This window comes from Anomaloglossus baeobatrachus, chromosome 4 (assembly GCF_048569485.1).
Source record: "Anomaloglossus baeobatrachus isolate aAnoBae1 chromosome 4, aAnoBae1.hap1, whole genome shotgun sequence".
Lineage (NCBI taxonomy): Eukaryota > Metazoa > Chordata > Amphibia > Anura > Aromobatidae > Anomaloglossus > Anomaloglossus baeobatrachus.
Window position 1 is genome coordinate 492,780,035 of NC_134356.1, and position 26,522 is coordinate 492,806,556.

Below are 26,522 nucleotides of genomic sequence, written 5' to 3' on the forward strand. Positions count from 1 at the left end.
CTTCTCACGCGATAGTGACGTGATCATGGGGGCCCAATCGTTACCATGGCAACCCCGAGGTTGTCATGACGACTTCTAGGTCAGCCAGCTACGGCAAACCTCTTAGGGTAAGAACGCACTTTGCTTTTTACCTGCTTTTTCAACTGCAGCGTTTCATGCCAAAATGGTTGGGTTCTGCTTTTCAAGCAAAGTCTATGGGAATTTGGGTTTCTACACCACACTTTGCAGTTCAAACTGCAGCCTTTTGTGACAGAACTTTGGGCAAAAACTCAGCTTTGCAGTGCAAAACCCAAATGGCAATAACTCTCTGGTTTAATGGCATGAAAATTCAAAAGTTTGAAAATTGCAAAATTTTCTCAAATGAACACACAAAATATTGGCCTAAATTTACCACTAACATTATATTATAATGGGTTACAAAAAAACAATGTCCGAATCATTGGGATCCGTTAAAGCGTGTTCTAGAGTTATTAATTTATAAACTGACACCGATCAGAATTTAATAAATGGGCTTAGTCATGAAGGTGAAAATACGCTGGGAGGGAAGGGGTTAAATCTGAATAGGTCCCTAAAGAAATACGTTTTTTTAAATCTCTTGAAAAAAGATACTGCTGCTAAACTTGTCACCCTCCCAACATCCAACGAAATGAAATGTTTGAAAAATGATGGAGATGTAAAGTAGACCTGTGGGAAAGGTTATTTATTAGTTATTTTGTATAGTGCTATGCTGACTGATTTAATTATATAAAAATGAAACGTAAAAATTGCAAGTTTATTTTTCGTTTTTCAAAATTTTTGCCAGAATTCCAATATTTTTACCAATTAACAAAAAGTATATCAACCAAAATTTACCACTGACATAAAGTTCAATGTGTCACAAAAAGTCTCAATCAACTGGACTGTGTTGAAACGTTCCAGGGTTATTACCACATAAGGTGACGCTGGTCAGATTTAAATAAAATTTGGGCTTGGTCATTGTAAAAATTGGCTCTGTCTCTAAGGGGTTAAATCACCCACCACTCTGATGGTCCTAACCCGTACCAGAAGTGAAACATCTTGCCCATCATTTATGTGACCCATGCAACCAATCACTATTCTCAGCGGTGATTTTTGCATTTGTGGCTTGTGATCTCTGAGGCCATTGATTGGCACCAGCAATCGGGTGATGTACATTTCTAGTCCTGCAGGGATCATTGAAATAGTGGAGGATCTAAGCAGTAGTACATGCGCTTTTTTTTTTTTTTTTTTTTTTTTTTAATTTTATCACATTTTCTAAATCTTTGCCCGAACAGTAAAACCTCCCAGAAAACTCCTTTATTTTAGGATGCAGAACACAGATCAGAAAGTGACACTTGACTTGTTAGTCCCCATAAAAACAAAAAGCATCATGTCAACTTTGGGGAATTGGGAAAAGTACCAGGTTTGCCCCTTATGCCTAATACTCGCAGCCATATCAAAATATTTAATATAAACATACTCGTAGTGTTTAAATCAAATTTACATTTGATATTTTTTTGCCATCTGAGACCCAAGATGCAGATGTTTTGTTGCTAGGTCATACAGCTACTAATAAAGAATTGTTTTTAATGTTGGATTCACACTTCCATGTTTCAAGGTTGTAATACGGATCTCGATGACCTGAGCATGACACGCAGACGTGTGCGAGTCCAGCCTTGTTCTGAGAGGACTGTGCTTCCATTACATGTAGAGGTCATGATGCTAGGTGCTTTGTGTCTGAAATCAGTAGGTGAAGCATACCTCCCAACCGTCCCGGATACAGCGGGACAGTCCCTCTTCTGAGCCTTTGATCCCGGGTCCCGCCCGTGAGGCTCTTTATCCCGGGCTCCACCCACCCACTGTAGCCCCGCCTCGCTGTTTCTCCCTTCTATTCATTACAGAGCCGAGCGCGCACCTACTCCTGTGACTGCTGCTGAGGTATGAATCACCCCCTGCAGCAGAGCGACCCCCCCCTGCAGCAGAGCGACCCCCCCTCCCCCAGAGCCGACCCCCCCAGTCCTGGAGCCTGCGTTTGTCTGCAGCTGTTCTCTGACTCCCCCTGTGCGGCTTCTCACTGCTGCAGATACACGGGGAGTCAGGACGCTGAGGAGACCGTGCAATCAGCTCCTCTCTCCTGCAGATAGCACTGGCCAGTAATAACCTATGCAGAGTGACATCTGCAGGCTTCTATTAGCTTACCTCTCCTGCCTGTAGAGCTGCTGGGTCCTAGCTTCCCAACAACTTCAGCTCTGCTTTATCCTGGCTGCCCTACCAGTTAAAGGGAACATGTCAGCAGAAATTTCACAATAAAAGTAATAGATTCCCCTCTCCAGCTCCTGGGCTGCTTCTAGAAAGGTTCCTGTTGTTATTGTGCCCCCTTTGAGACCTACAAAAATACTTTATGAAGTCTTACCTTTTTGTATGCAAATGTGTTTTTATGGTCACGGGGGCGGGCTGTCTGGTGTCCGTTATTCCCCCTCCTGCCGCTTTACGCAGTCCCCCATTGCTCATTTACATACACAAGAACGCCTTCCTCATGTAACTGTCCTCCCGAAGATTTGCGCATGTGAACGCTTTTTCAGGTGATTGCGCAGGCACGAGATTATGGGCGGCGCTGTGATTGTCATCAACAGCGTTAACCAAGTACCCGCCCATAATCTCGTGCCCGCACTTTTCCCTCTGACTCCACCGTTATGCGCAAGTGCTGGCCATATGAACCATGTTACCTATTACTGCTTGCACGAGATTATGGGCGGGTACTTGGATGACTTTGCTGATGACAATCACAGCGCCGCCCATAATCTCGCGCCCACGGTAATAGGTAACATGGTTCATATGGACAGTGCTTGCGCATAACGGTGGAGGCAGAGTGAGAAGCGCGGGCACGAGATTATGGGCAGGTACTTGGATGACGCTGCTGATGACAATCACAGCGCCGCCCATAATCTCGCGCCCATGGTAATAGGTAACATGGTTCATATGGACAGTGCTTGCGCATAACGGTGGAGGCAGAGTGAGAAGCGCGGGCACGAGATTATGGGTGGGTACTTGGATGACGCTGCTGATGACAATCACAGCGCCGCCCATAATCTCGCGCCTGCGCAATCACCTCAAAAGCGTTCACACTTTGCACAGTGCTCAGTCCCGCGAGAGTGGCACTGGGCATGCACAAAACTTCAGGAGGACAGTTACATGAGGAAGGCGTCCTCATGTATGGAAATGAGCAATGGGGGACGGCGTACAACGGCAGGAGGGGGAATAACGGACGCCAGGCAGCCCGCCCCCGTGACCATAAAAACAGATTTGCATACAAAAAGGTAAGACTTCATAAAGTATTTTTTTAGGTCTCAAAGTGGGCACAATAACAACAGGAACCTTTCCAGAATGCAGCCCAGGATCTGCAGAAGGGAATCTTTTATTTTTTTTGCTAAATTTCTGGTGACAGTTTCCCTTTAAAGGGAACCTATCAGGTGCAATCTGCACTCAGAGCCAGGAGCAGTTCTGGGTGTATATTGCTAATCCCTCCCTAACTGTCCCTGTATACACTAGCATAGATAAAGGCATCTATAGAAAAAGTATTTTTAAAGAGCTTATATCTTATGCTAATTAGCGCGGGGACTAGTCCCAAGGGCGTTACTTCACTTGGCTAGTCGGCTCACATAGCGTATTAGTACTCACACAGGGGCGTAATAACATGCTAACATGCTATGCGAGCCGACTAGCCAAGTGAAGTAACGCCCTTCGGACTAGTCCCCGCGCTCATTAGCATAAGATATAAGATCTTTAAAAATATTTGTTCTTGATCTCTTTATCTATGCTAGTGTATACAGGGACGGTTAGGCAGGGATTAGCAATATGTGCCCAGAACTGCTCCTGGCTCTGAGTGCATATTGCACCTGACAGGTTCACTTTAAAGGGAACCTGTCACCAGATTTGGGGCCTATAAGCTGCGGCCACCACCAGCGGGATCTTATGTACATATTCTAACATGCTGCATACCTCCCAACCGTCCCGGATACAGCGGGACTTTCACGCTTTACGTTGTTTGTCCCGTTGCCACGGGCGGGACGGCCGGCTCCCGGGCTCCGCCCACCCACTCTCTCTCCGCCTCCCTGCTTTTCCCTCCTACCATCCTAGTAGACGTGGCATAGAGAGGAGCGCTGCCTGTGCTGCTGCTGGTACAGTAAACTAATCTCCCCAGCGCTGATTTCCCTCCCTCCCCCCTCACCCCCGGCCGGAGCCTGTCTGTGCGGTCGGCCGGCCGCCTGTCTGTGCGGTCGGCCGGCCGCCTGTCTGTGCGGTCGGCCGGCCGCCTGTCTGTGCGGTCGGCCGGCCGCCTGTCTGTGCGGTCGGCCGGCCGCCTGTCTGTGCGGTCGGCCGGCCGCCTGTCTGTGCGGTCGGCCGGCCGCCTGTCTGTGCGGTCGGCCGGCCGCCTGTCTGTGCGGTCGGCCGGCCGCCTGTCTGTGCGGTCGGCCCGCCGCCTGTCTGTGCGGTCGGCCCGCCGCCTGTCTGTGCGGGCGCCCCCCTGCCGCCTGTCTGTGCGGGCGCCCCCCTGCCGCCTGTCTGTGCGGGCGCCACCCGCCGCCTGTCTGTGCGGGCGCCCCCCGCCGCCTGTCTGTGCGGGCGCCCCCCTGCCGCCTGTCTGTGCGGGCGCCCCCCTGCCGCCTGTCTGTGCGGGCGCCCCCCTGCCGCCTGTCTGTGCGGGCGCCCCCCTGCCGCCTGTCTGTGCGGGCGCCCCCCTGCCGCCTGTCTGTGCGGGCGCCCCCCTGCCGCCTGTCTGTGCGGGCGCCCCCCGCCGCCTGTCTGTGCGGGCGGCCCGCCGCCTCATTGTGCGGGCAGCCGGCCGCCTCTCTGTGCGGGCGGCTGGCCGCCTCTCTGTGCGGGCGGCCCGCTGCCTGTCTGTGAAGGCGGCCGGCCGCCTGTCTGTGAAGGCGACCGGCCGCCTCACTGTGCGGGCGACCGGCCGCCTCACTGTGGCTGCCTGCGTGTCCGTGCTGGAGGCCCGCCGGCTGCCTGCGTGTCCGTGCTGGAGGCCCGCCGGCTGCCTGCGTGTCCGTGCTGGAGGCCCGCCGGCTGCCTGCGTGTCCGTGCTGGAGGCCCGCCGGCTGCCTGCGTGTCCGTGCTGGAGGCCCGCCGGCTGCCTGCGTGTCCGTGCTGGAGGCCCGCCGGCTGCCTGCGTGTCCGTGCTGGAGGCCCGCCGGCTGCCTGCGTGTCCGTGCTGGAGGCCCGCCGGCTGCCTGCGTGTCCGTGCTGGAGGCCCGCCGGCTGCCTGCGTGTCCGTGCTGGAGGCCCGCCGGCTGCCTGCGTGTCCGTGCTGGAGGCCCGCCGGCTGCCTGCGTGTCCGTGCTGGAGGCCCGCCGGCTGCCTGCGTGTCCGTGCTGGAGGCCCGCCGGCTGCCTGCGTGTCCGTGCTGGAGGCCCGCCGGCTGCCTGCGTGTCCGTGCTGGAGGCCCGCCGGCTGCCTGCGTGTCCGTGCTGGAGGCCCGCCGGCTGCCTGCGTGTTTGTGCTGAATGGGTGTGGATGGGGAGTGGATATGGGCGTGACTGTGAAATGGGTGTGGTTAGGGGGCGTGGCCTAAAAATTTGCCGCGGCGCGCTACGCGCGCCGCAAACTTTGTCCCTCTTTTCCTTCTTTAAAAGTTGGGAGGTATGGGTGAAGTCACAATGTAAGTGGATATAATTTAATCTTCGCCAGCTCTGATGTAATCCAGAGTTTACTTGAGGTTCATTGCCACAGTACAACCAGATGGGAAAACAGCTTTCATCAAAGTAACCACTTCTGTTTAAGAGGATAGTCTTAATAACGTGGCTATAACATTGCAACGACCTCCTGGTGATTCTGCTCTATGCTTATAACCTCTGCCTAAAAACACTTGGCTCGCAGTGTTGGTTCATGTACTTATTGTATGTATCTATACACCTTTACAGCCCTGATATTTGGACACTGAATAGGTGAGCTGAAATAATCCCCCCTTTTTTTTTTCCTGGATTAGCCCTGATTATATATGTATGTGTGTTCTGTGAGGTAGCAGCGTTGTTTGGGCAAAAACGTGAGGCAGTAGCGTGTTCACACCAACAGTCTATTTATTGTTGCAGCATAAATAGATCCAATTTCCCACTGTCAAAGTCTCTTCCGGATCACAGCCGGTGCATATAGACAAATTCTTTGCATCAAAAAGTCTTGTTACCTTAGGACCCCGTTAACCGCAGGGATCTGTGTAAGGTTCTCCTAGGCTCACACTCTTGGCTTCCTCTGCTTGTGTATTCCAGTGGACCATGACCGACTTCTTCCCTTTTAAAAGATCGGACAAAGGCGCCGACCGTCCAGCAAAATTGGGTATGAATCGTCGGTAATACCCCATTATACCCAGAAAGGCTCTTACCTGTTTTGTGGTAAGGGGACGAGGCCAGTTTTGAATGGCTTCGATTTTGTTTACTTGTGGCTTGATAACCCCTTGGCCTATCACATACCCCAAGTAACGGGCTTCTTTGAGACCCATAGCACATTTGCTTGGATTCGCCGTCAGACCAGCAGCTCTGAGCGAATCCACTACCGCTTGTACCTGAGATAGGTGGGTGCTCCAGTCACTGCTATAGATGATGATGTCATCCAAATATGCGGAGGCATATGGTTGATGGGGTTCTAACACTATGTCCATTAATCTCTGAAACGTGGACGGAGCCCCATGTAAACCAAATGGCAAGACGACATAGTGATAGAGCCCCCCTGGCGTGACAAAAGCGGTCTTTTCTTTTGCCGCCTCTGTCAGCGGCACCTGCCAGTAACCTTTAGTGAGATCGAGAGTCGTGAAGTACTGGGCCCGTCCCAGTCTCTCTATCAGCTCGTCGACCCTGGGCATGGGATTCATATCAAACTTCGATACCTCATTTAACTTTCGGAAGTCATTACAGAATCTTAAAGAACCGTCTGGTTTCGGGATCAGCACAATGGGACTGGCCCATTCGCTCGTGGATTTTTCAATAACCCCTAGTTGGAGCATCTTTTTTACCTCCTCCGCAATGGCTTGCCTACGAGCCTCTGGTACCCGGTATGGCCTCAGGCGTACCCTTACTTGAGGCTCGGTGACAATATCATGGTGGATTACGGTTGTTCGGCCGGGTAGGCTTGAGAACACATCCGTATTCCGCTGCACTAATCTCCGAGACTCCCGTCTCTGCTGTTTTGAAAGAGAATCCCCTATCCTCACTCCCAATTCATCATCAGGGGACTCCTCCTTTGTTGTTGTCAAGGCACCTGAAAAGGTTAGGTCCAACGTTACGTCAGCCACCATACATTCCCTGTCTTTCCACGCCTTCAGCAGGTTTATATGGTAGATTTGCTCTGGTTTTCTTCTACCTGGCTGATACACTTTATAGTTTACTTCCCCCACTTTCTCCCGGATCTCATAGGGACCTTGCCATTTGGCTAAGAACTTACTTTCTGCAGTAGGTATTAGGACTAAGACACGATCTCCCGGTTTAAAAGACCTGATGGAGGCCTTTCTATTATACTGAGTACTTTGGGCTGCCTGAGCATCCAGCAAATGCTTTTTAACAATGGGCATTATTGCCGTGATACGATCCTGCATAGCCATAACTTATTCCACTGTGCTTTTGTGAGGGGTGGGCTCCTGTTCCCAAGTTTCCTTAACTATATCCAGCAGTCCCCGCGGATGCCTGTCATACAGTAACTCAAATGGCGAGAACCCGGTGGAAGATTGTGGGACCTCGCGGATAGCGAACATTAAATAGGGCAATAACATGTCCCAATCTTTCCCCTCTTTGGAGACCACCTTTTTCAACATAGCCTTTAGAGTTTTATTAAAACGTTCCACTAGACCATCAGTCTGGAGATGGTACACCGACGTGCGTAGCTGCTTGATCTGGAGGAGTTTGCACAGTTCCTTTGTAATTTTAGACATAAAGGGAGTGCCCTGATCGGTCAGGATTTCTTTGGGTAACCCCACGCGACAGAACATAGCAAACAACTCCCGAGCAATAAGCCTCGCCGAGGTGTGACGTAGTGGAATGGCCTCCGGATAACGTGTCGCGTAATCCATCACTACCAGGATGTGCTGGTGACCACGGGCTGATTTTACAATGGGTCCGATCAGATCCATAGCAATCCGCTCAAAAAGCACCTCTATAATGGGTAAAGGTATCAGAGGACTACGGAAACGGTGCGTTGGTGCGGTCAACTGACAAACTGGGCAGGACTCACAGAACCTCTTAATTTCTGCGCCGACCCCTGGCCAGTAAAACCGCTGACACATGCGTTCCCACGTTTTCTCTTCACCTAGGTGCCCACTCATTAGGTGGTTATGAGCCAATTCCAAGGTCTGACGGCGGTACGGCTGAGGGACCACCAACTGTTCCACTATTTCCCCCCGGATTGTATCAACCCGTTAGAGCAACTCTCGCTTTAGAGCCATGTAGGGAGTTTCCAGCTTGGCACCAGGCCGCTGGGGTACCCCATCAATTACCTGTACATTTCCACGTCCAGGAGCCAATGTGGGGTCCCGGAGCTGTGCTGTTCCGAAATTATCTGGAGACACGTTCAACTCCGGGATTGCCTCGGGTGGCTCAACCTCTCCTGCCATTACCTCTAGGGGAAACCTGGCAGGGTTACTCTGTCCCTATACTGGTGACCCCTACGGCAGGTATCCCTGAGTCGGGATCGTCCGGCTCAGGGCCTGGTTCAATCATACACCTCGGAGGGCTAGGTCGCCTCCCACATAATGTCCAGAACAGGGGCAAGTCTCTTCCCAAAATAACAGCATATGGAAGTCTTTTCATCACCCCCACTTCATGTTGTACCTCTCCACACGAGGTAGCAATGGTGACCCTTTCCATAGGGTATTCACGTAGGTCTCCATGAATACAAAGTACCCCTACTTTATGTCCCGTAGGGTTTTCCCCGGAGACCAAGGAGGCATGTACAAGAGTCACTAAACTTCCTGAGTCCAACAAAGCCTCTGCTGTATAGCCATTAACACGTACTTTGCAGAGATGGGGCTCCTCCCCCATAGTAACAGTGCTTACGGTACAAACAGTATGGGCATACATTGATACCCGGCGAGCGTACCGGCAGTCCATGGGTTCTGTTGTGAGTGGGCACTGTGCCATCACATGCCCGAGCTGATGGCACCGCCAGCACATAATAGCAGGCGTGTCCCTGTTTCGGGTGTCTGACTTTGGGGAACCGGGACTCCGGCTGACCTTAGTCTGGGGTTTACTCTCTGCCAGGGCTGAAGACTGGGCAGCACCCGAGGAGGGACGGGAGTCTTTTACCAACTGTGAAGGGGGCGTATCCCTACGGAGTGCCCGCCGTGAAGCAGAGTCCCGGACCAACTCCTGGGTAGCTGTGTAGCGTTCCACCAAATTCACTAGCTGGTCTAGGGTACCGGGGTCCCCCTGTCCCACCCACCGTTGAATGGGGGCTGGCAAAGTCCGCACAAACCGTTCAATCATACCCGCTCAATCATCTGTCTGGGGTTCAAGGTCTCCGGCTGCAGCCATTTTTTTACAAGGTCCAGTAAGACATGGGCCTGTGAGCGTGCAGGTTTTCCCTCCTCAAAGGACCACTGATTCACTCGTTGGGCCCGGAGATAAGTGTTAACCCCCATTCGTGCAAGGATCTCACCTTTCAGTGTGCCATAGTCCGTGGCATCCTCCGTGCTGAGATCCAGGTAGGCTTTTTGGCGTTCACCTACCAAGAACGGGGCCACGACATCAGTCCAACGGTCGATAGACAATTTCTCTCGCTCAGCGGTCCTCTCAAACACGGAGAGAAAGGCTTCTGGGTCATCCTCTGCACTCATCCTCGTAAGTGCTGCCCTTACTCTGTCCTGGGCCGCAGGAAGGACTGGATGACCTGGAGTTACCGCTGGGAGCGCTTCTCGCAGAGCAGAAAGCTGCTTAGCCAATAAGCTGTTTGTCTCCTGTTGCTGAATGAACGCCCGCTGGAGCTGGACATTGGTTTGTTGCTGCTGAGCATTAGCCTGGGCCAGCTGCTTTACAAGATCCTCCATGGTGGCTGCTGAGTTAAACTGTAACTTTGCAGGCTTGATCATAAACATGTGAAAACTGGGTTGTTGCCCCTAGCAACCAGGCTGCAACGCCTGCAGGCTTCGTGGACCCGCCGATCCACCGCAAACAGTCAGTAGAAAATTTTTTTTTTTTTTTTTTCCTTCCGGGTAAGTACCTCTTAGGCCATTGCCCTTAGCAACCAGGCTACAGTGCCCGCATTCTCCACCATAATGTGAGGTAGCAGCGTTGTTTGGGCAAAAACGTGAGGCAGCAGCGTGTTCACACCAACAGTCTATTTATTGTTGCAGCATAAATAGATCCAATTTCCCACTGTCAAAGTCTCTTCCGGATCACAGCCGGTGCATATAGACAAATTCTTTGCATCAAAAAGTCTTGTTACCTTAGGACCCCGTTAACCGCAGGGATCTGTGTAAGGTTCTCCTAGGCTCACACTCTTGGCCTGTGTTCACTCCACACAGAGCCAGCCCAGCTCACACCGCATGTGTTAGCTTCACCAAGCCTGGCTCTCAACTGAGACACACCCTGCTGTGCTCTGCATGATTTTAAATGAAAATGCCGGACATGAGGATTGCTACAAAACCTGGACTGGGAGGAGGGATCTGTCTCCCTGTTACCCTTTGTGCTATACTCCCAGTAATAGCTATAGCAAACTCAGAGGGTTTCCAGACACATTCTGGGGGACACATAGCGGTCTTCAAATATTACCCCTGTCACTGCCTCACAGTACACACACACACACACGCACACGCGCACACACACACACACACACACACTTGGAGAACAACACACAATTTCCTAAATGTTAAGGTCATTGTGTTATGTGATTATATCCTGTGAGTAAAGTAAAAGTATTTTAAGCTTATTTCATATATTGAATTTATTCTTAAGCACATAATAAAAATGTAATTAAGATAAATGGAAGAAAGCGCGGATAAAAATTAGAGAACACTTTCAGATCCCTGCAGGTTATTGGTGTTAACCTAGCACCTGGTGCTAATTTCCTTAATTATCTTTCAAACCCAATATAACTGGCAGCCTATCTTTCCAGTGTGCATTGACTGCAAAAATGGTGTGCCATTCCAAGGGGACTGAATCCTTCTGGCAGCAGGCTGTCGAGATGAAGTCCAAAGGAGTGACCCTATTGGCCATAGCAAGACAAGTAAAGAGGTCTTTACACTCTACGATATCGTTAATGTTTTATCGTCGGGGTCACGTTGTTAGTGACGCACATCCGGCGTCATTAACGATATCGCAGCGTGTGACACTTACCAGCGACCTTAAGCGACCTCAAAAATGGTGAAAATCGTTCACCATGGAGAGGTCGTCCCAAACTCAAAAATCGGTAAGGGTTGTTTATCCATGTTGTTCATTGCTCATGCGGCGATCACACGAAATTGCATGCACGACGGGGGTGGGTGCTTTTGCGTACGATATCGCTAGCAATATCGTAGCGTGTAAAGCCCGCTTTAGTTATTCAAAGTCTGTGATTTTGAGAATATTACATCCTTAGAACACCACAAACTATTTCTAAAGTCCCCCAAGAAGGCTGGTTGCCCTCAAAAGACAAATGCAAGAGAGACAAGATAACACGGACAATCTCCATGAGTAATCGTTTCAATACTGCACTTGGAATTGCTCGCCAGTTCAGCCCTGAGCAGGGTAAGGATCTGTCTCGTCATACAGTGTCACATTTAAGAACAATTGGACAGAAAACCAGTGACCAAACCTCTCATTAGCATAAAGAATCAAAAGGCTAGACTTTCCTTTGGTGAGGAACATTTGTGGACAGGGGAGAAGGGGTCCACAGTTTAATTTAGTGATGAGAGTGACTTTAATTTATTTGGGTCTGATGGGAAACATTGTTTGTCGTCAAACTGGGGAAAGGCTGAACCCAAAGTGTGTTAAGATGTCAGCGAAAGGTTGTGGAGGAAGTGTCATTGTTTATGTTTTCTGCAGCAAGAGCTGGACCTCTCATACAACTACAAGGCAGAGTGAATGCAAGTATGTGTCAGAATCTTCTTCAACAAACATGGTTTCTTCCTTGCGTTCATCACTCAATCAGCCAGCAATTTTCATGCAGATCAGTGCCCCCTGTCACCCAGCAAAATGGGTAAAACGGTTTCTTAAAACAGAAAACATTGAAACAATGAAATGGCCACCCAAAGTCCTGATCTAAAGCCAATTGTAAAACTCTGGAAAATCCTTGGTGGCCAAGAAACCCACAACAGTCAAAGAACTGTGGAAGAGACTGGAATAAGAGTGGACCAAAATCACACCACAGCAGTGTGAGAGACTAGTGATGTACTGTGGCAGCAGATGTGCTGAAGTCATTCAAAGCCAAGGCCTGTACACTTCCTACTGATTGGTGACTTGTTTCCTTCAAAAACTTTTACTTATCTTTCTCTGTGTACAGTCATTGTTGTTCTCTAATTATGATCATCACATTTTGGTCAAAATAAAAGGTTTATGTTGAAAAACTTTGGATCTTTTGTAAAACACTGTTCTAGTGGCATGGTGTACCCCATGCAAAACGCCTTTGAATGTTGATCAATGTAGATTACATTATTTTTGAAAAAAGCAAGTGAGCATACATTGCTCTCTAATTTTGATCTCGTGTGTGTGTGTGTATATATGTATGTATGCATGTATATATATATGTATGGTATATATGTATGTATGTGTGTGTGTGTGTGTGTGTACAGTGCTCAGCATAAAGGAGCACCCTTTAAAAAGTAAGCTTTTAATAAATATCTCACTTAACACATGAACAATTTACAAAAATTGACAGGACTCCTAGAAAAAGGTTAATATAACTTTTATTATAAAATATTCACTTTTTGGAAATTAATGCAGAAATTATGACTTCCCACGTCGAAAATTACTACATGTAGTATTTCACATGACCTCCATGATTTTTAACCCCTTCACGACCGGCCGATTTATCGCTTTCAGGGGTTTTTTTTCGCCATTCTTTTTCTGAGACGTAACTTTTTTATTTTTCAGTCAATATGGTCATGTGAGGGCTCATTTTTTGCGGAACGAGCTGTACTTTTAAATTAAACCATCAGTTTTACCATATAGTGTGCTGGAAAACGGCAAAAAAATTCCAAATGCAGAAAAATTGAGATAGTACTATTGTTTTTGAGATATTTATTCACTGTGTTCACTATATGGTAAAACTGATGTGTGGGTGTGATGCCTCAGGTTAGTGCAAGTTCGTAGACACCAAACATGTATGGGTTTACTTTTATATAAGGGGTTAAAAAAAAATTGGAAGTTTGTCCGAAAAAACTGGCGCACGTTTTACGCCATATTCCGTGACCCGTAGCGTTCGCATTTTTCGGGATCTATGGCTCAGTGACTGCTTATTTTTTGCGTCTCGAGCTGACTTTAAAATGTAGCATCTGCGCAAAAATGTTACCGTTAAAAATCTCCTCCTATTGCATTTTGCGCAAAAGTTGTGACGACAAACGTCGTTTTGGCGTTTGGAATTTTTTTGCCGCTACGCCGTATACTGATCAGATTAATTGATTTTATATTTTGATAGATCGGGCGTTTCTGAACGCGGCGATACCAAATGATGTGTATATTTTTTATTTTTTTAACCCTTTAGTTTTCAATGGGGCGAATGGGGGGTGATTTGAACTTTTAGGCTTTTTTGTGTTTTTTTTTTTAATTTTTTAAAACTTTTTTTTTTTAGCTTTTTTTGTTTTTTTATTTTACTAGTCCCCCTAGGGGGCTATTGCGATCAGCAATCCGATCGCTCTTATCTATCTGCTGATCACAACTATACAGCTGTAAACAGCAGATACGCTCACTTTCTTTTTCACTGTGCCGCGGGCACAGCGAAAGTGAAAGCAATCCATGTGTAGTACAGGAGTCATCACATGACCCTGTGCTACCATGACAACTATCGGAAGTCACGTGATCGCGCCACGTGACTTCTAGTATCGGGCGGTAAGTAAAAGTTTACCGCTATCGCGCTTATAATGGCGCTATCACATACTGACAGCACCATTTAAGGGGTTAAACGGCACGAGCAGATAACGATTCTGCTCGTGCCTAGCAGGCACACATCTCAGCTGTGAAAATCAGCTGAGATGTGCGCCGATCGCAGCATGCTGCCGGCGGCAGACCGCTGGCAGTAACGTTATGACCGCTAGGACGTAATTTTACGGCCCGCGGTTGTTAAGGGGTTAAAGATATCACCAAATCTTCTAGTGTCAAAGGTGTTTCACGGTTGGCAGACAGCCCTGTGGTGTCCGGCTTCAGAAGGTTGCTGCACAAACTGCTCCTTGATATTCTATTCTTTCCTTTGTGGTGTGAATGGAGTTAGTATGTCTTCTCTGTTAGAGTTTACCCTTTCCCCTTTAGGACCCTGCAGAGAATTTTTCCTTTCAGCTACTAATCATTATCCCTCATCCTCTGTGTCTTTATGTACCTGTATTTCTCCTTGGTGTGCTGCTGGTGATAGTATAATAGATGGATATAGCTGATATATGATGGTGATAGAGTTGATATATGATTGCAAGTAGTCGGCTTGTAATCCTCTGGATAATCGTATGTTGCTGTTCCTCTCCATAAGTCATCTTGGAGAGAAGTTATTTGCTTGCTTTCCCTGTATATTCTTTAGGACTTAGTAGGGTTGACTAGTGCTTATCCTGCCCGTTCATTACCTAGGGCACAGTTCAGTGTTTACCAGGGCCAGGTATTCTGCTTGGCACATAGGTGTAGAATATCTCAAGGGATTTCAGGGGAGCCAGGGACCAGCGGAAGGTTTTGTCAGGGGTCACCATCTCCCCCTCTCATAGACAAAGTGTTTCCGTCTTCCCTCTCTTCCCTTTTTTTCCATTAGCTTGGTATTTCCTCATACTTAGTGTGACATCTAGGCATGGAATGAACAAGTTGGCAACACACTTCAACATCTTTTTCCATTCTTCACAAGCGACCTCTTTTAGAGCTTGTCTGCTAGATGGAGAGTGATGATCAACTTGTCTCCTCAGAATTCCTCATACGTGTATTGTTGGCTTTATATCTGGAGACATACACTTGCTTGGCCACTGAACCACTTTCACTCTGGTCTTCAGCAATGCAATAGTGGCATTAGATGTGTATTTTGGGTCATTGTCATGTTTGAAAACTTCACGTCTACCAAGGGCATGGAGTGATAGTATCAACTTATTTTTCAAGATAGAGCAGCATGTCTGTCGGACAGTCAGAAAATAAGTAGGTTCTCCATGTCAGTTGGTGTCCAGACGTTTAGGAGGAGGGGGCGTCGTTCTCACTGGCAAGTGCTCAACTACTTGCAGTGAAATGGAATGACCGGAAGGACATGTATATGCTGCCCCCTACATGTGGACATGGTCAGAGATAGGGGTGGCGCCAGGGACAAAGAAAAAACGCTCTAAGGCCTCCGACACACATCCGTTAAAAACGTGCGTGTTTTGTCCGTTTCCGTATATACCGGAGACACGGACAAACGTGCACCAATGTTAATCTATGTTTATAGTCAAACTTGCGTTTTTCATCATGTCCTTGTCCGTGATCCGTATGTGTTTCCGTTTTTCAAGAAGACACTGTGGAAAGAGAGCGCAATAGGGTCTTACCCTACAAACAAATAGGGTGTAATACACAGAGGTTACTCACCAAGTGGAGTTGTGAAAGTCACAACCACTGTAAAGGCATATAAACTGGGTCAGCGGCAGCAGTCACCCCTTGGACGAATATATATTCTTATAAAGAGAAAGGGTATTTTGGTACCGCGCCAACGACCACTCATGCAGGAGATGAAATTAACGTAACTTTATTCCATATTCAGGTCTACGCGTTTCAGGAGCATCTGCTCCCTTCCTCAGGACAATACAGGCACAAGCAACAGTTTTTTTTGATGTTGCTTGTGCCTGTATTGTCCTGAGGAAGGGAGCAGATGGTCCTGAAACGCGTAGACCTGAATATGGAATAAAGTTACGTTAATTTCATCTCCTGCATGAGTGGTCGTTGGCGCGGTACCAAAATACCCTTTCTCTTTATAAGAATATATATTTCCGTTTTTCAAGGCAGCATGTCCGTTTCCTGCACGGAACACACATACACGGACACCATGAAAGTCAATGGTTTGGTGTGCACAAGTACGTGACACGGATGCATCTCTGTGTGCTCCGTGTACGGTTTTGTGCTTTTTTTTTTTTGTAGCGATGTCGGCTATTCTTTCTTTTTCTGTCGGTCAATCTCCCTCAGTCCGTCGTCCGGTCTCTCTCTGTCTGTCGGTCAGTCTCCCCCCTCTCTCATACTTACCGATCCCCAATCACCGGCGAGGCGCTGCACGGTGTTCACACTGCTCCGGTGGCTTTTACTATTTTGAAAAAGCCGGCCGATCATTAATCAATCTCGTATTCCCTGCTTTCCACGCCCACCGGCGCCTATGATTGGTTGCAGTGAGACAGCTGTCACTCAGCATGTGGGCGTGTCTAACTGCAACCAATCACAGCTGCCGGTGGGCGGGTCTATACTGTGCAGTAAAAATAAATAAAAAATGACGTGCGGTCCTTCCCCCACCCCCCCCCCCCCATTTTGATGCCAGCCAGGGTAAAGCCACACGGCTGAAGGCTGGTATTCTCAGGATGGGGAGTTCCACGTTATGGGGAGCCCCCCAGCTTAACAATATCAGCCAGCAGCCGCCCAGAAATGCCGCATCCATTCGATGCGACAGTTCTGGGACTCTACCCGGCTCTTCCCGATTTGCCCTGGTGCGTTGGCAATCGGGGTAACAAGGAGTTAATGGCAGCTCATAGCTGCCAATAAGTCCTAGATTAATCATGGCAGGTGTCTCACCGAGATATCTTCCATGATTAATCTGTAAGTTACAGTAAATAAACACACACAAAGAAAAATCCTTTATTTGAAATAATAAACACTAAAAAAAGCCCTCGTTCACCAATTTATTATGCCCCAAATACCCATCCATGTCCAGCGTAATCCACGGAGGTCCTGCCTGGCTTCCAGCTCTGCTACATGAAGGTGACAGGAGCTGCAGAAGAACACCGCCGCTTCTGCCAGATCAACGCAGCAACTGAGGTGAGTATCGCGATCAGCTGAGCTGTCATTGAGGTTACTTGCGGCCACCGCTGGATCCTCCAACTGTGACAGCAAGTCGCCCGAGTGACAGTGATGAAGTCACAGGTGAGTTGCGGTCACGGGGGTGGACTCAAGCTGGCAGCGGGTATCCTGAGTGACGGCAGCGGTAATCGCGCTGCTCACTTCAGTCACTCAGGGGATTAGCAGTCACCGGTGAGTCCTTCATGGGTGACCGCTAATCAGGACGCGACACAGACAGAGCCGCGGGATGACAATGAAGTCGGGTGAAGTTAATCAGAGTTCATTCTCAGCGCGCAACTCTGTCTGCGGGTATTCATCAACGACATTTTACATTAAACACGGAACATTTCACATGGAAAAAACATTCACCCGTCAGTTACAAATCACACGCACACACGGGCATTACACACGCACACACGGCTAGCATACGCCGGTCATACAAAGGCCACACGGACCATAAAAACGGATCACGGACCTGAAAAATGGCCCGTATTACACGTGCGTTGTTTTAATGGATGTGTGTCGGAGGCCTAAGAGATGATAAATTCATGGGACGCGTTGACCTGTTAGACCAGGTGCTGCAACCATATCTTTGTGAAACTGAAGACCAGGGATTGCTACAAATTGGTGGCAATCCAACTCCTCCAGATTGCTATATATAATAACTTTGCCCTCTATATAAGAAGTCACTAGGTGCACTCACATTTTTCCAGTACCAGTAGAATATTGTTCAGTGGCTCCTATTTGATTCCATGGCACAGGAGGCAGCCTTTTGAGTCAGAGGATGTCTGGGGGTCGTCAGAGCGACATTTTAGTCACCCCGTCCTTGCCACTCCCACTCTAAATTACCCTCCAAAAAGATGCTGTTTTTGTAGGAAGCACAGCAGAAGAGCGATCCCAGTATTATTACCCCATGTGCCTCTCCCAACCAGGCCTTTGTCTCACTCCCTGCTTTGAGAGATACCACACAACTTCAACTTCCCTTTATTAAATTGTCATCAAAAACGCCAATTTTTTTTTCTTCTTCATATAATTTACGTTTTCTTTCTAGTGGCCCCTAGTACTGATTCAATGTATTACTTGTCCTATAAAAATGACTTTTTTCATCAGTAAGACACACTGTACCCCATTTCACAATTAATTTCAGGCCACGATTATCACAAACTATTATTCAAGAAATTCTCATTAACATCTGCATACTCCAGAATGTGGACCCCACAAGTGTACTTGAAAAGACAGGTCATCTGACCATTTCAGGACTTGATCACTCACATATTTTTACTGCCATCTTACTACACAACTTTTTTTTTTTTTTCCATTTTACTACTTATAAACAGTATATCACAAAACTGAGTAGGCCCCTCACATTTTTGTAAATATTTTTATTAATCTTTTCACTTTAATACTATATAAAGTAGTCGGTGTACAGCTTGTATGACAGTGTAAATTTGTTTTGCCCTCTAAATAACTCAACACAGTCATTAATGTTAAAACTGCAGGCAACAAAAGTGAGTACACCCCCAAGTGAAAATGGACAAATTGTGAATATTTTTTGTGACCGCTTATTTTCAAGCATGGCCTTATCTCTATTGGCATTGGAGTTCACTAGAGATTCACAGGGCGTCCTCAAATAAAGGTAAAGGATCACAAAGTGTCTAACATCCACCAGCTCCGTAATGTAGTCATGGAGGATAGAAGATTCCTGTAAAGCTCTAGTGATCTCAGTGCCTAAGAGAGTTAAGGCCGTGCTTGAATATGATGGTGGCCACAAACAAATATTCACAATTTTGGGCACAATTTAGACTTTCACTTAGGGGTATACTTAATTCTTTTGCCAGCAGTTTAGACCTTATAATTATGGTACATATGTTCCCCATCCTGGTATACATGTCCCTCATCCTGATATATATTTCCCCATCATGGTATATACGGCCATCATCCTGGAATATACCAGAATGTTTTTATTTATCCCTCATCCTGTATATATGATTTCCATCCTGGTATATATGACCCCCATGATGACGCAGACATAAAAAAATAAATTATTATACTCACCATCATGGGGTCACTTGTGGTGGGGGGTTCTGCTGTTTATGTACCTTAGGAGCTCTGCCCGCAATCTGTGTCAGCCAAATTTGTGTTCCAAAATCCAATATTGGTCCTTCCATTCCACGCCCAACCGTTTGTCCAAACAGTGGTTTCTGACCACGTGGGTTATCAGCGCTCTCAGAAAAAACTGGGTAACAAATTTTGGGTCAGTTTTTTGTTGTACTATCCCTTATTAAAGTGAATAAATTCAGGCTAATGCAACATTTTTAAAGGTGAAATGTAAATGTATTAATTTTCATTTCACTTTGCATTAATTCCTATGTAGCATTTGAAGGGTTAAACAATTTCCTGGCAGCAGTTTTGAAGTATTTGAGGGGTGCGGTTTTTATAATATCACTTTTTTGGAGCGTTTCCAATATATAGGTCCCTCAAAGGCGATTTAAATTTGAATAGGTCCCTAAAGACACAGGTTTTGTAAATTTCTTGTTTCAAACTCTGAATCACTGGGATCCGTTGAAGCGTTTCAGACTGTATTACAGTATAAAGTGACACTGGTCAGATTTCTAAAATTGTCCTGTCAAAATTGTCAAGGTCAAAATTGGCTCGGTCCCTAAGGGTACGTGCCCACTGTCAATGTCTGCAGCGTTTTGGATGCTGCGTGTTTTCGCTTTTTCTAGAAGTCCTGTGACCACTGTGCTTGTTTTTCCGGCAGCAAAAACTGACCTGCGGTGCGGCTTACCGAGCCACAGTATGTCAATTGTTTGCTGCGGAATTGCAAGCGTCCTCCGCAGGAAGAACAGAAGAGAGATACCGCAGCTACCTGAGGCTGGATCATGGGCACAAGAAGCTGTGGTCTCCTATGGAGGAGACCCGTGGCCCTGCAGGTTAAGACCCGCCACGTACAGGACGCAGCGGGTCCTGATTGTGGGCATGTACCCTAAGCAGTTATTTTATGATGTAATGGCTCGTTGACTGACTAATATTTTGTCACTACCTGTTGTTGATGCAGCCAGTTTAGCAATGACGTTTATATTTTGTGGGATTAGAATATAGATCTGGTATGTTTCATCAGGTTAAAGGTATTGTGCCAAGTTAAAGTTGGTGTGAATTGACGACCTATCTCTATACTAATTCAGTAATTTAGCTTTATTTGGAATAAGGAAATTGCATATTTTTATTGTTTGTTATAAAGTTTCTCTTTTCTCAGCCTTAAACCTAGAGCCCTATGGACTCAGCTTCTCCCCCAGTCTCCCTTCTATTAGTCTGGCTGATGGACAATCACCTTCTGCAGCCTCGGTTTTATCTGAAGTCTCTGGAAACAGTGGCGAGACTGGACTAAATGAGTAAGTTCATTTAATAGGTTGTTCAATCAGTATTATATTAGAAAGGGGAGTGTGATAGTAAAGAAGCATACTGTATTTATTTTAAAGAGACCACACCCATGTGTATGCTATATTTGGGTCCAATGGTGTAATAGAGGGAGTCCCCTTCTTACTGCCCACATCTAGACCCCACCATCCGTAGCACATAGCATCTATCCTATAACAAAAAATTGTTATAAATGACATAAATCTGGAACCCATGGACGTCACCAAACGCTTGACTTTGTCCTTTGTGATTTTTTGCCAGTACTTTACTGCCGCTGACTTCAGGTGTTGTTGTTTGTGGGTTTTTCTGCCTACTAATCTAATCAACCTTGCTGCATTTGGTTGAATCTGAGCAGAACGTATAACCGTGTACACATCAGAATTCATCCGGTTGCTTCTGTCTTCAGTCACATCATCAATAAACATTGGTGACCCAGGGCCATGGGAAGCCATGCATGCCCGGCAATTACACTGCCTCCACCATGTTTTACTGGGGGTTGTGGGGTGCTTTGGATCATGAGCTGTTCCACGCCTTCTCCATGCTTTCTTTTTACATCATTCAAGTAAAGGTTCATCTTAGTCTAATTTGCCAAAATTCATCTAAAGAAAGCAGCTCAGGTCTGGAAAATAATTTTTTGGACAAGGTACAATTTGGTCTTTCTATTTGTAAGGCTGATTAATCGTTTGCACTTTGTGGTGATCCCTCTGTATTGGATCTCACAAAGTCGTCTTTTTATGGTAGACTTAGATACATAAACACCTACATACTGGGGAGTGTTCTTTACTTGGGTGTTATGAAGTGAAGGGGTTTTTCTTCACCATGGAAATGATTCTGGGATCATCCCACCCCTGTTGTGTTCCATGAACGTACAGTTCTTTTTGAGTTTCCAAGCTTACTAGTGCGCTCTCTAGTTTACAGGATGTACAAAACTGATGATTTGGTCACTCTTAACATGCCTGCTATTTCTCTAATGGATTTCTTTTCTTTTTTTTTTTTTAGCCTAATGATGGTCTGTATTCTTTTCCATCGATAGCTCCTTTTACCGCATGTCATAAGTTCACAGCAACAGCCTCTAAATAAAAATGTTACACCTAGAATCAGCACCAGACCTTTTACCTTCTTAATTGATGATGGTATAATGAGGGAATAGCCCATGCAGCCCATTAAAGAGCTTTTGAGATAATTGTCCAATTACTCTTGGTCCTTTGAAAGAGAGGCAGCTACATATTAAAAAGCTGTAAGGCCATGTGCACACATTGAGTATTTGACAACTTTTTTTTTACCTCAATATTTGTAAACCAATACCAGCAGGAGTGGGTGAATAATACAGAAGTGGTGCCCATGTTTCTATTCTAATTTTTCTCTGATTGTTTCACTCCGGATTTAAGCTTACAGATACGAAGGTAAAAGACTCGGCAAATACTCAACATGTGCACTTGACCTACTTCCTAAACTCTTACTCCAATTACAATGGACGTACCCTCAAATTACAGTTGATGGTCTGGATTTTAAGCCCATACATAACTGTATCTTGAATATGTTTTGCTAAAATGTTTTCAAAATAGTTTTAGACCGAACTGTATAATTAATCGACTAGTCAAAGGGGTTTTCCCACGAATAAAGTTCATTTTCATCAATAGATCTTGGAATAATAATTTAATATATTAAGGTGTCTGTCCGTCCGTCTGTCCGTCTTCTAAAGGAATCCACACCGTCTCATTTACAATCATAAAATCATGCACAGACGCCTCATGTGACTCAGGGAACGTCATAGACTGTTTTGACAAGAAAATTTAACCCCACCCTTTACAATTAGTCTCCAAAAAACCTGCCTCCATTAAACTGAATGGAGCTGCGAGCTACAGGCTATTAATAAGAGCTTTGATTGGTTGCTATAGGAACAAAGGACATTCATAGTATAAGAAGCTTATGTGTGAGGTAATATGATGTTGGTGGAGAGACAAACAGATACAGACAGACAGGCACAGACAGAGAAAGGCACACAGGGAAAGAGACAGAGACCAACAGAGACAGACAGATAGGAAAAAAAAAACCAGACAGACTGGGGGAGAGAGGCGGACACAGACTGGGGGAGAGAGGCGGACACAGACTGGGGGAGAGAGGCGGACACAGACTGGGGGAGAGAGGCGGACACAGACTGGGGGAGAGAGGCGGACACAGACTGGGGGAGAGAGGCGGACACAGACTGGGGGAGAGAGGCGGACACAGACTGGGGGAGAGAGGCGGACACAGACTGGGGGAGAGAGGCGGACACAGACTGGGGGAGAGAGGCGGACACAGACTGGGGGAGAGAGGCGGACACAGACTGGGGGAGAGAGGCGGACACAGACTGGGGGAGAGAGGCGGACACAGACTGGGGGAGAGAGGCGGACACAGACTGGGGGAGAGAGGCGGACACAGACTGGGGGAGAGAGGCGGACACTATCTCGGGCGAAGCCCGGGTACTACAGCTAGTAATTTATACATTTGAATGTGTTTAAATAAAAAAAAATGTTCCTGTGCTGAGATCTTATATGTGCCCCTGCTATGTACTATGTAATGGCCATGTCTTACCATAGATGGATATGGTCTGAACATACGACATCTCCTGGGCTTTGAGGTAAAACGTTTTTTAAAAACAGGCAGGAAAATGTTTTAACTCACAAAAAGAATCTGCTGTGATCCTGTGTTGTAATGTTTTCGGTCTACCTCCCCGGCCCAGGAGATGTGGTATGATCAGACCATGTCCCTATACGGTCAGACACAGCTATTACACAGTACATAACAGGGGCACATATAGAAGATTATCTCAGCACATGAACTTTTTTTTTTTAAACACATTAAATGGTGAAAGGGATGATTATTCCAAGATCTATTGATTAAAATAAACTTTAAAATTAACTTGTTTGTGGGATAAACCCCTTAAAGTATTACAACATTTAATTGCAGGGCACCACAAGGTCAAAAGCGTCAAACACTCCCTCCGCACTAAGTGGGGTAAGGTGGGAACTCCTAGATGTAGGAATACTGCCTATACAGGAGGAGAGCACATGGTCTGTTTTGATTTATGCAGGGAAGCTTTGGCTTCAATTATTCTAGTAATGTGGGTGGCGGGACATTGGGAGTCTCTACTGTGGGAGTAAGGGGCCCTTTGCACACTACGACATAGCAAGCCGATGCTGCGATGTCGAGTGCGATAGTCCCCGCCCCCTTTACAGCTGCGATATCATGGTGATAGTTGGCGTAGCGAACATTATCGCTACGCCAGCTTCACATGCACTCACCTGCCCTGCGACGTCGCTCTGACCGGCGACCCGCCTCCTTATTAAGGGAGCGGGTCGTGCGGAGTCATAGCGACGTCACACGGCAGGCGGCCAATTGAAGCGGAGGGGCGGAGATGAGCGGGATGTAAACATCCCGCCCACCTCCTTTCTTCCGCATTGACGGCCGGGACGCAGGTAGGAGATGATCCTCGCTCCTGCGGCTTCACACACAGCGATGTGTGCTGCCTCAGGAACGAGGAACATCATCATAACATCGGTCATTTCCAAATCATGGAAATGACCGACGCTACACCGATGATACGATTACGACGCTTTTGCGCTCGTTAATTGTATTACAAATGCTTTACATATTGCGATATCGACAGCGACGCCGGATGTGCGTCACTTTCAATGTGACCCCACCGACATCGCACCTGCGATGTCGTAGTGTGCAAAGTGCCCCTAAGAATAAGAAAGGTTGGGGCATTCTGCTGTAGAGTAGTTTCAGCTTACCGTAAGAAATTAGTCTTGCTCATAACCTACATGTAAATTAAGAATTAGCTGTAGTAGCTTTTTTTCCATGGCATAGAAACACAGGCGTCATGGCTAAAGGCAAACATTGCAGTCACTGAAATTTCAATTGGCAGTTTCCATCTAACAAGGAAGGTAATGATTTAAGGAGGAAGGGTCCATTCATACCTTTGTATGGGTTCCTCTCTAGTGGTTGTCACAAGGTATTCCTTTCTTTTACAATATGTTAGTTTGGTTTGGATTTTACAATGTCTTTCTTTTTCCATACAGGGAAAATCGTTTGAAGATGGAAGGTATTAAAAAGGTTTGGGGGAAAGAAGGCTACTTGCTGAAAAAGGAAAGTAAAATGAGCAAACCGGAGTCTGTCTCCCCTCCATTGGAGAGTGGTATATCAATGGGCGAAGATGAAGAACCAGCAGTTCCTCCTGCAGAACAATCAGTCGAGCTCATATCAGCAGAAGAGCGAGAGAAGCAACACTTGGCGTCAACACTATTTGTGGGCCTTGGCTCTAATGCAGTCTCATTGGTATGTTCAGTTGTGTATCTGTAAACTGCATTTAGTAACATCTAATGTTAAAGAGTGTCTTATTAGCTCTTTTACATAATGATTTTGCCATGGTAGACTTAATTTTGTAGATAGGAGAATTTCTGACTATTGTGTGTTTTTACATTCGTGTCCAGAGCAGAAAATATACAATGAAAGTAGGAGGCTCCATTCACATAACTTGGTATAAATGAACGTGGTGTTAATATAGCTAAAGTTTCTAATCTATATATATAATTGCCTTATTCTGTCTGTCTGTCTGTCTGTCTGTCTGTCTGTCTGTCTGTCTGTCTGTCTGTCTGTCATGCTCCAAAATTGTGTCCTTACGGTGACACAAAGCTGATTGGCCGCTGGGCTCGCCATGGCCCCGCCCCCCCACACAGATTGGCCGCTCGCCCAGGCTGCGCCCCCACACGGATTGGCCAGCCGCTCGCCCAGGCTCCGCCCCCCCCCACAGATTGGCCTCTCGCCCCGGCACCCTGCAGGCATTGGCAATACGGCCACGCCACGCCCCGCCCCCCTCACGCAATGCACGTTTGCTCTGGCCCCGCCCCCTCCCCCCGCGCATTCCCCGAACTGACACGGCTGTCACGGAGGTGAGTACTGTACACCCCGCTCGCACGGGAGTGGTGTGGATACGTTGGTAACCATGCTCGCATGGTTACAAGCGCAGCAAGGTCCTGCTGCGGCAGAAGATCCACACGCACACACATAACAGCACACACACAAACATACACACACATCAGATCACACTCACTCTCACACTCACACACCTCACACACACCTCACATCGCATCCACACACTCACAGCATCCGGCGATATCGTTTGCATCTCGGCCTCGATACTGTGCTGTTGTGACCTTCCAGGACCTGACGGAGGATCACATGGCCAGAGGCATGTGATATCTACGGATGTTGTGAGTATCAGCGCGTATGTGCGATATCGTCAGTGTCTGTGTGTGTGAGTGGATGCGATCGGGTGTGTGTGAGTGGATGCGATCGGGTGTGTGTGAGTGGATGCGATCGGGTGTGTGTGAGTGGATGCGATCGGGTGTGTGTGAGTGGATGCGATCGGGTGTGTGTGAGTGGATGCGATCGGGTGTGTGTGAGTGGATGCGATCGGGTGTGTGTGAGTGGATGCAATCGGGTGTGTGTGAGTGGATGCGATCGGGTGTGTGAGTGTCGGCAAAGGAGCACGGCGTGCTGGAGGAGGCTGGGAGCAGAGAGGCTGATCATGGGGAAGGCTGGGAGGAGAGAGGCTGATGCTGGGGGAGGCTGGGAGGGGGAGGGGGAGGCTGGGACGAGGGAGGCTGATGCTGGTGGAGGCTGATGCTGGGGGAGGCTGGAAGGAGAGAGGCTAATGCTGGTAGAGGCTGATGCTTGGGGAGGCTGATGCTGGGGGAGACTGGGAGGGGAAGGCTGATGCTGAGGGAGGCTGGGAGGAAGGAGGCTGGGAGGAGAGAGGCTGATCCTGGGGAAGGCTGGGAACGGGAGGCTGATGCTGAGGGAGGCTGGAAGGAGAGAGGCTGATGCTGGGGGAGGCTGGAAGGAGAGAGGCTGATGCTGGTGGAGGCTGATGCTTGGGGAGGCTGATGCTGGGGGAGACTGGGAGCGGAAGGCTGATGC

General features: G+C 47.5%; 1 protein-coding gene across 1 annotated transcript in view; it reads left to right on the forward strand.

Annotated features, from left to right (window-relative positions):
* AP4E1 (adaptor related protein complex 4 subunit epsilon 1) overlaps positions 1–26,522 on the forward strand; it is a 163,672-nt gene that overhangs the window by 109,825 nt on the left and 27,325 nt on the right. Inside the window, exons 16-17 of the mRNA XM_075342741.1 lie at positions 20,398–20,533; positions 24,623–24,878. Of these exons, the coding sequence (XP_075198856.1) occupies positions 20,398–20,533; positions 24,623–24,878 (392 nt within the window). The remainder of the gene's footprint in view (positions 1–20,397; positions 20,534–24,622; positions 24,879–26,522) is intronic.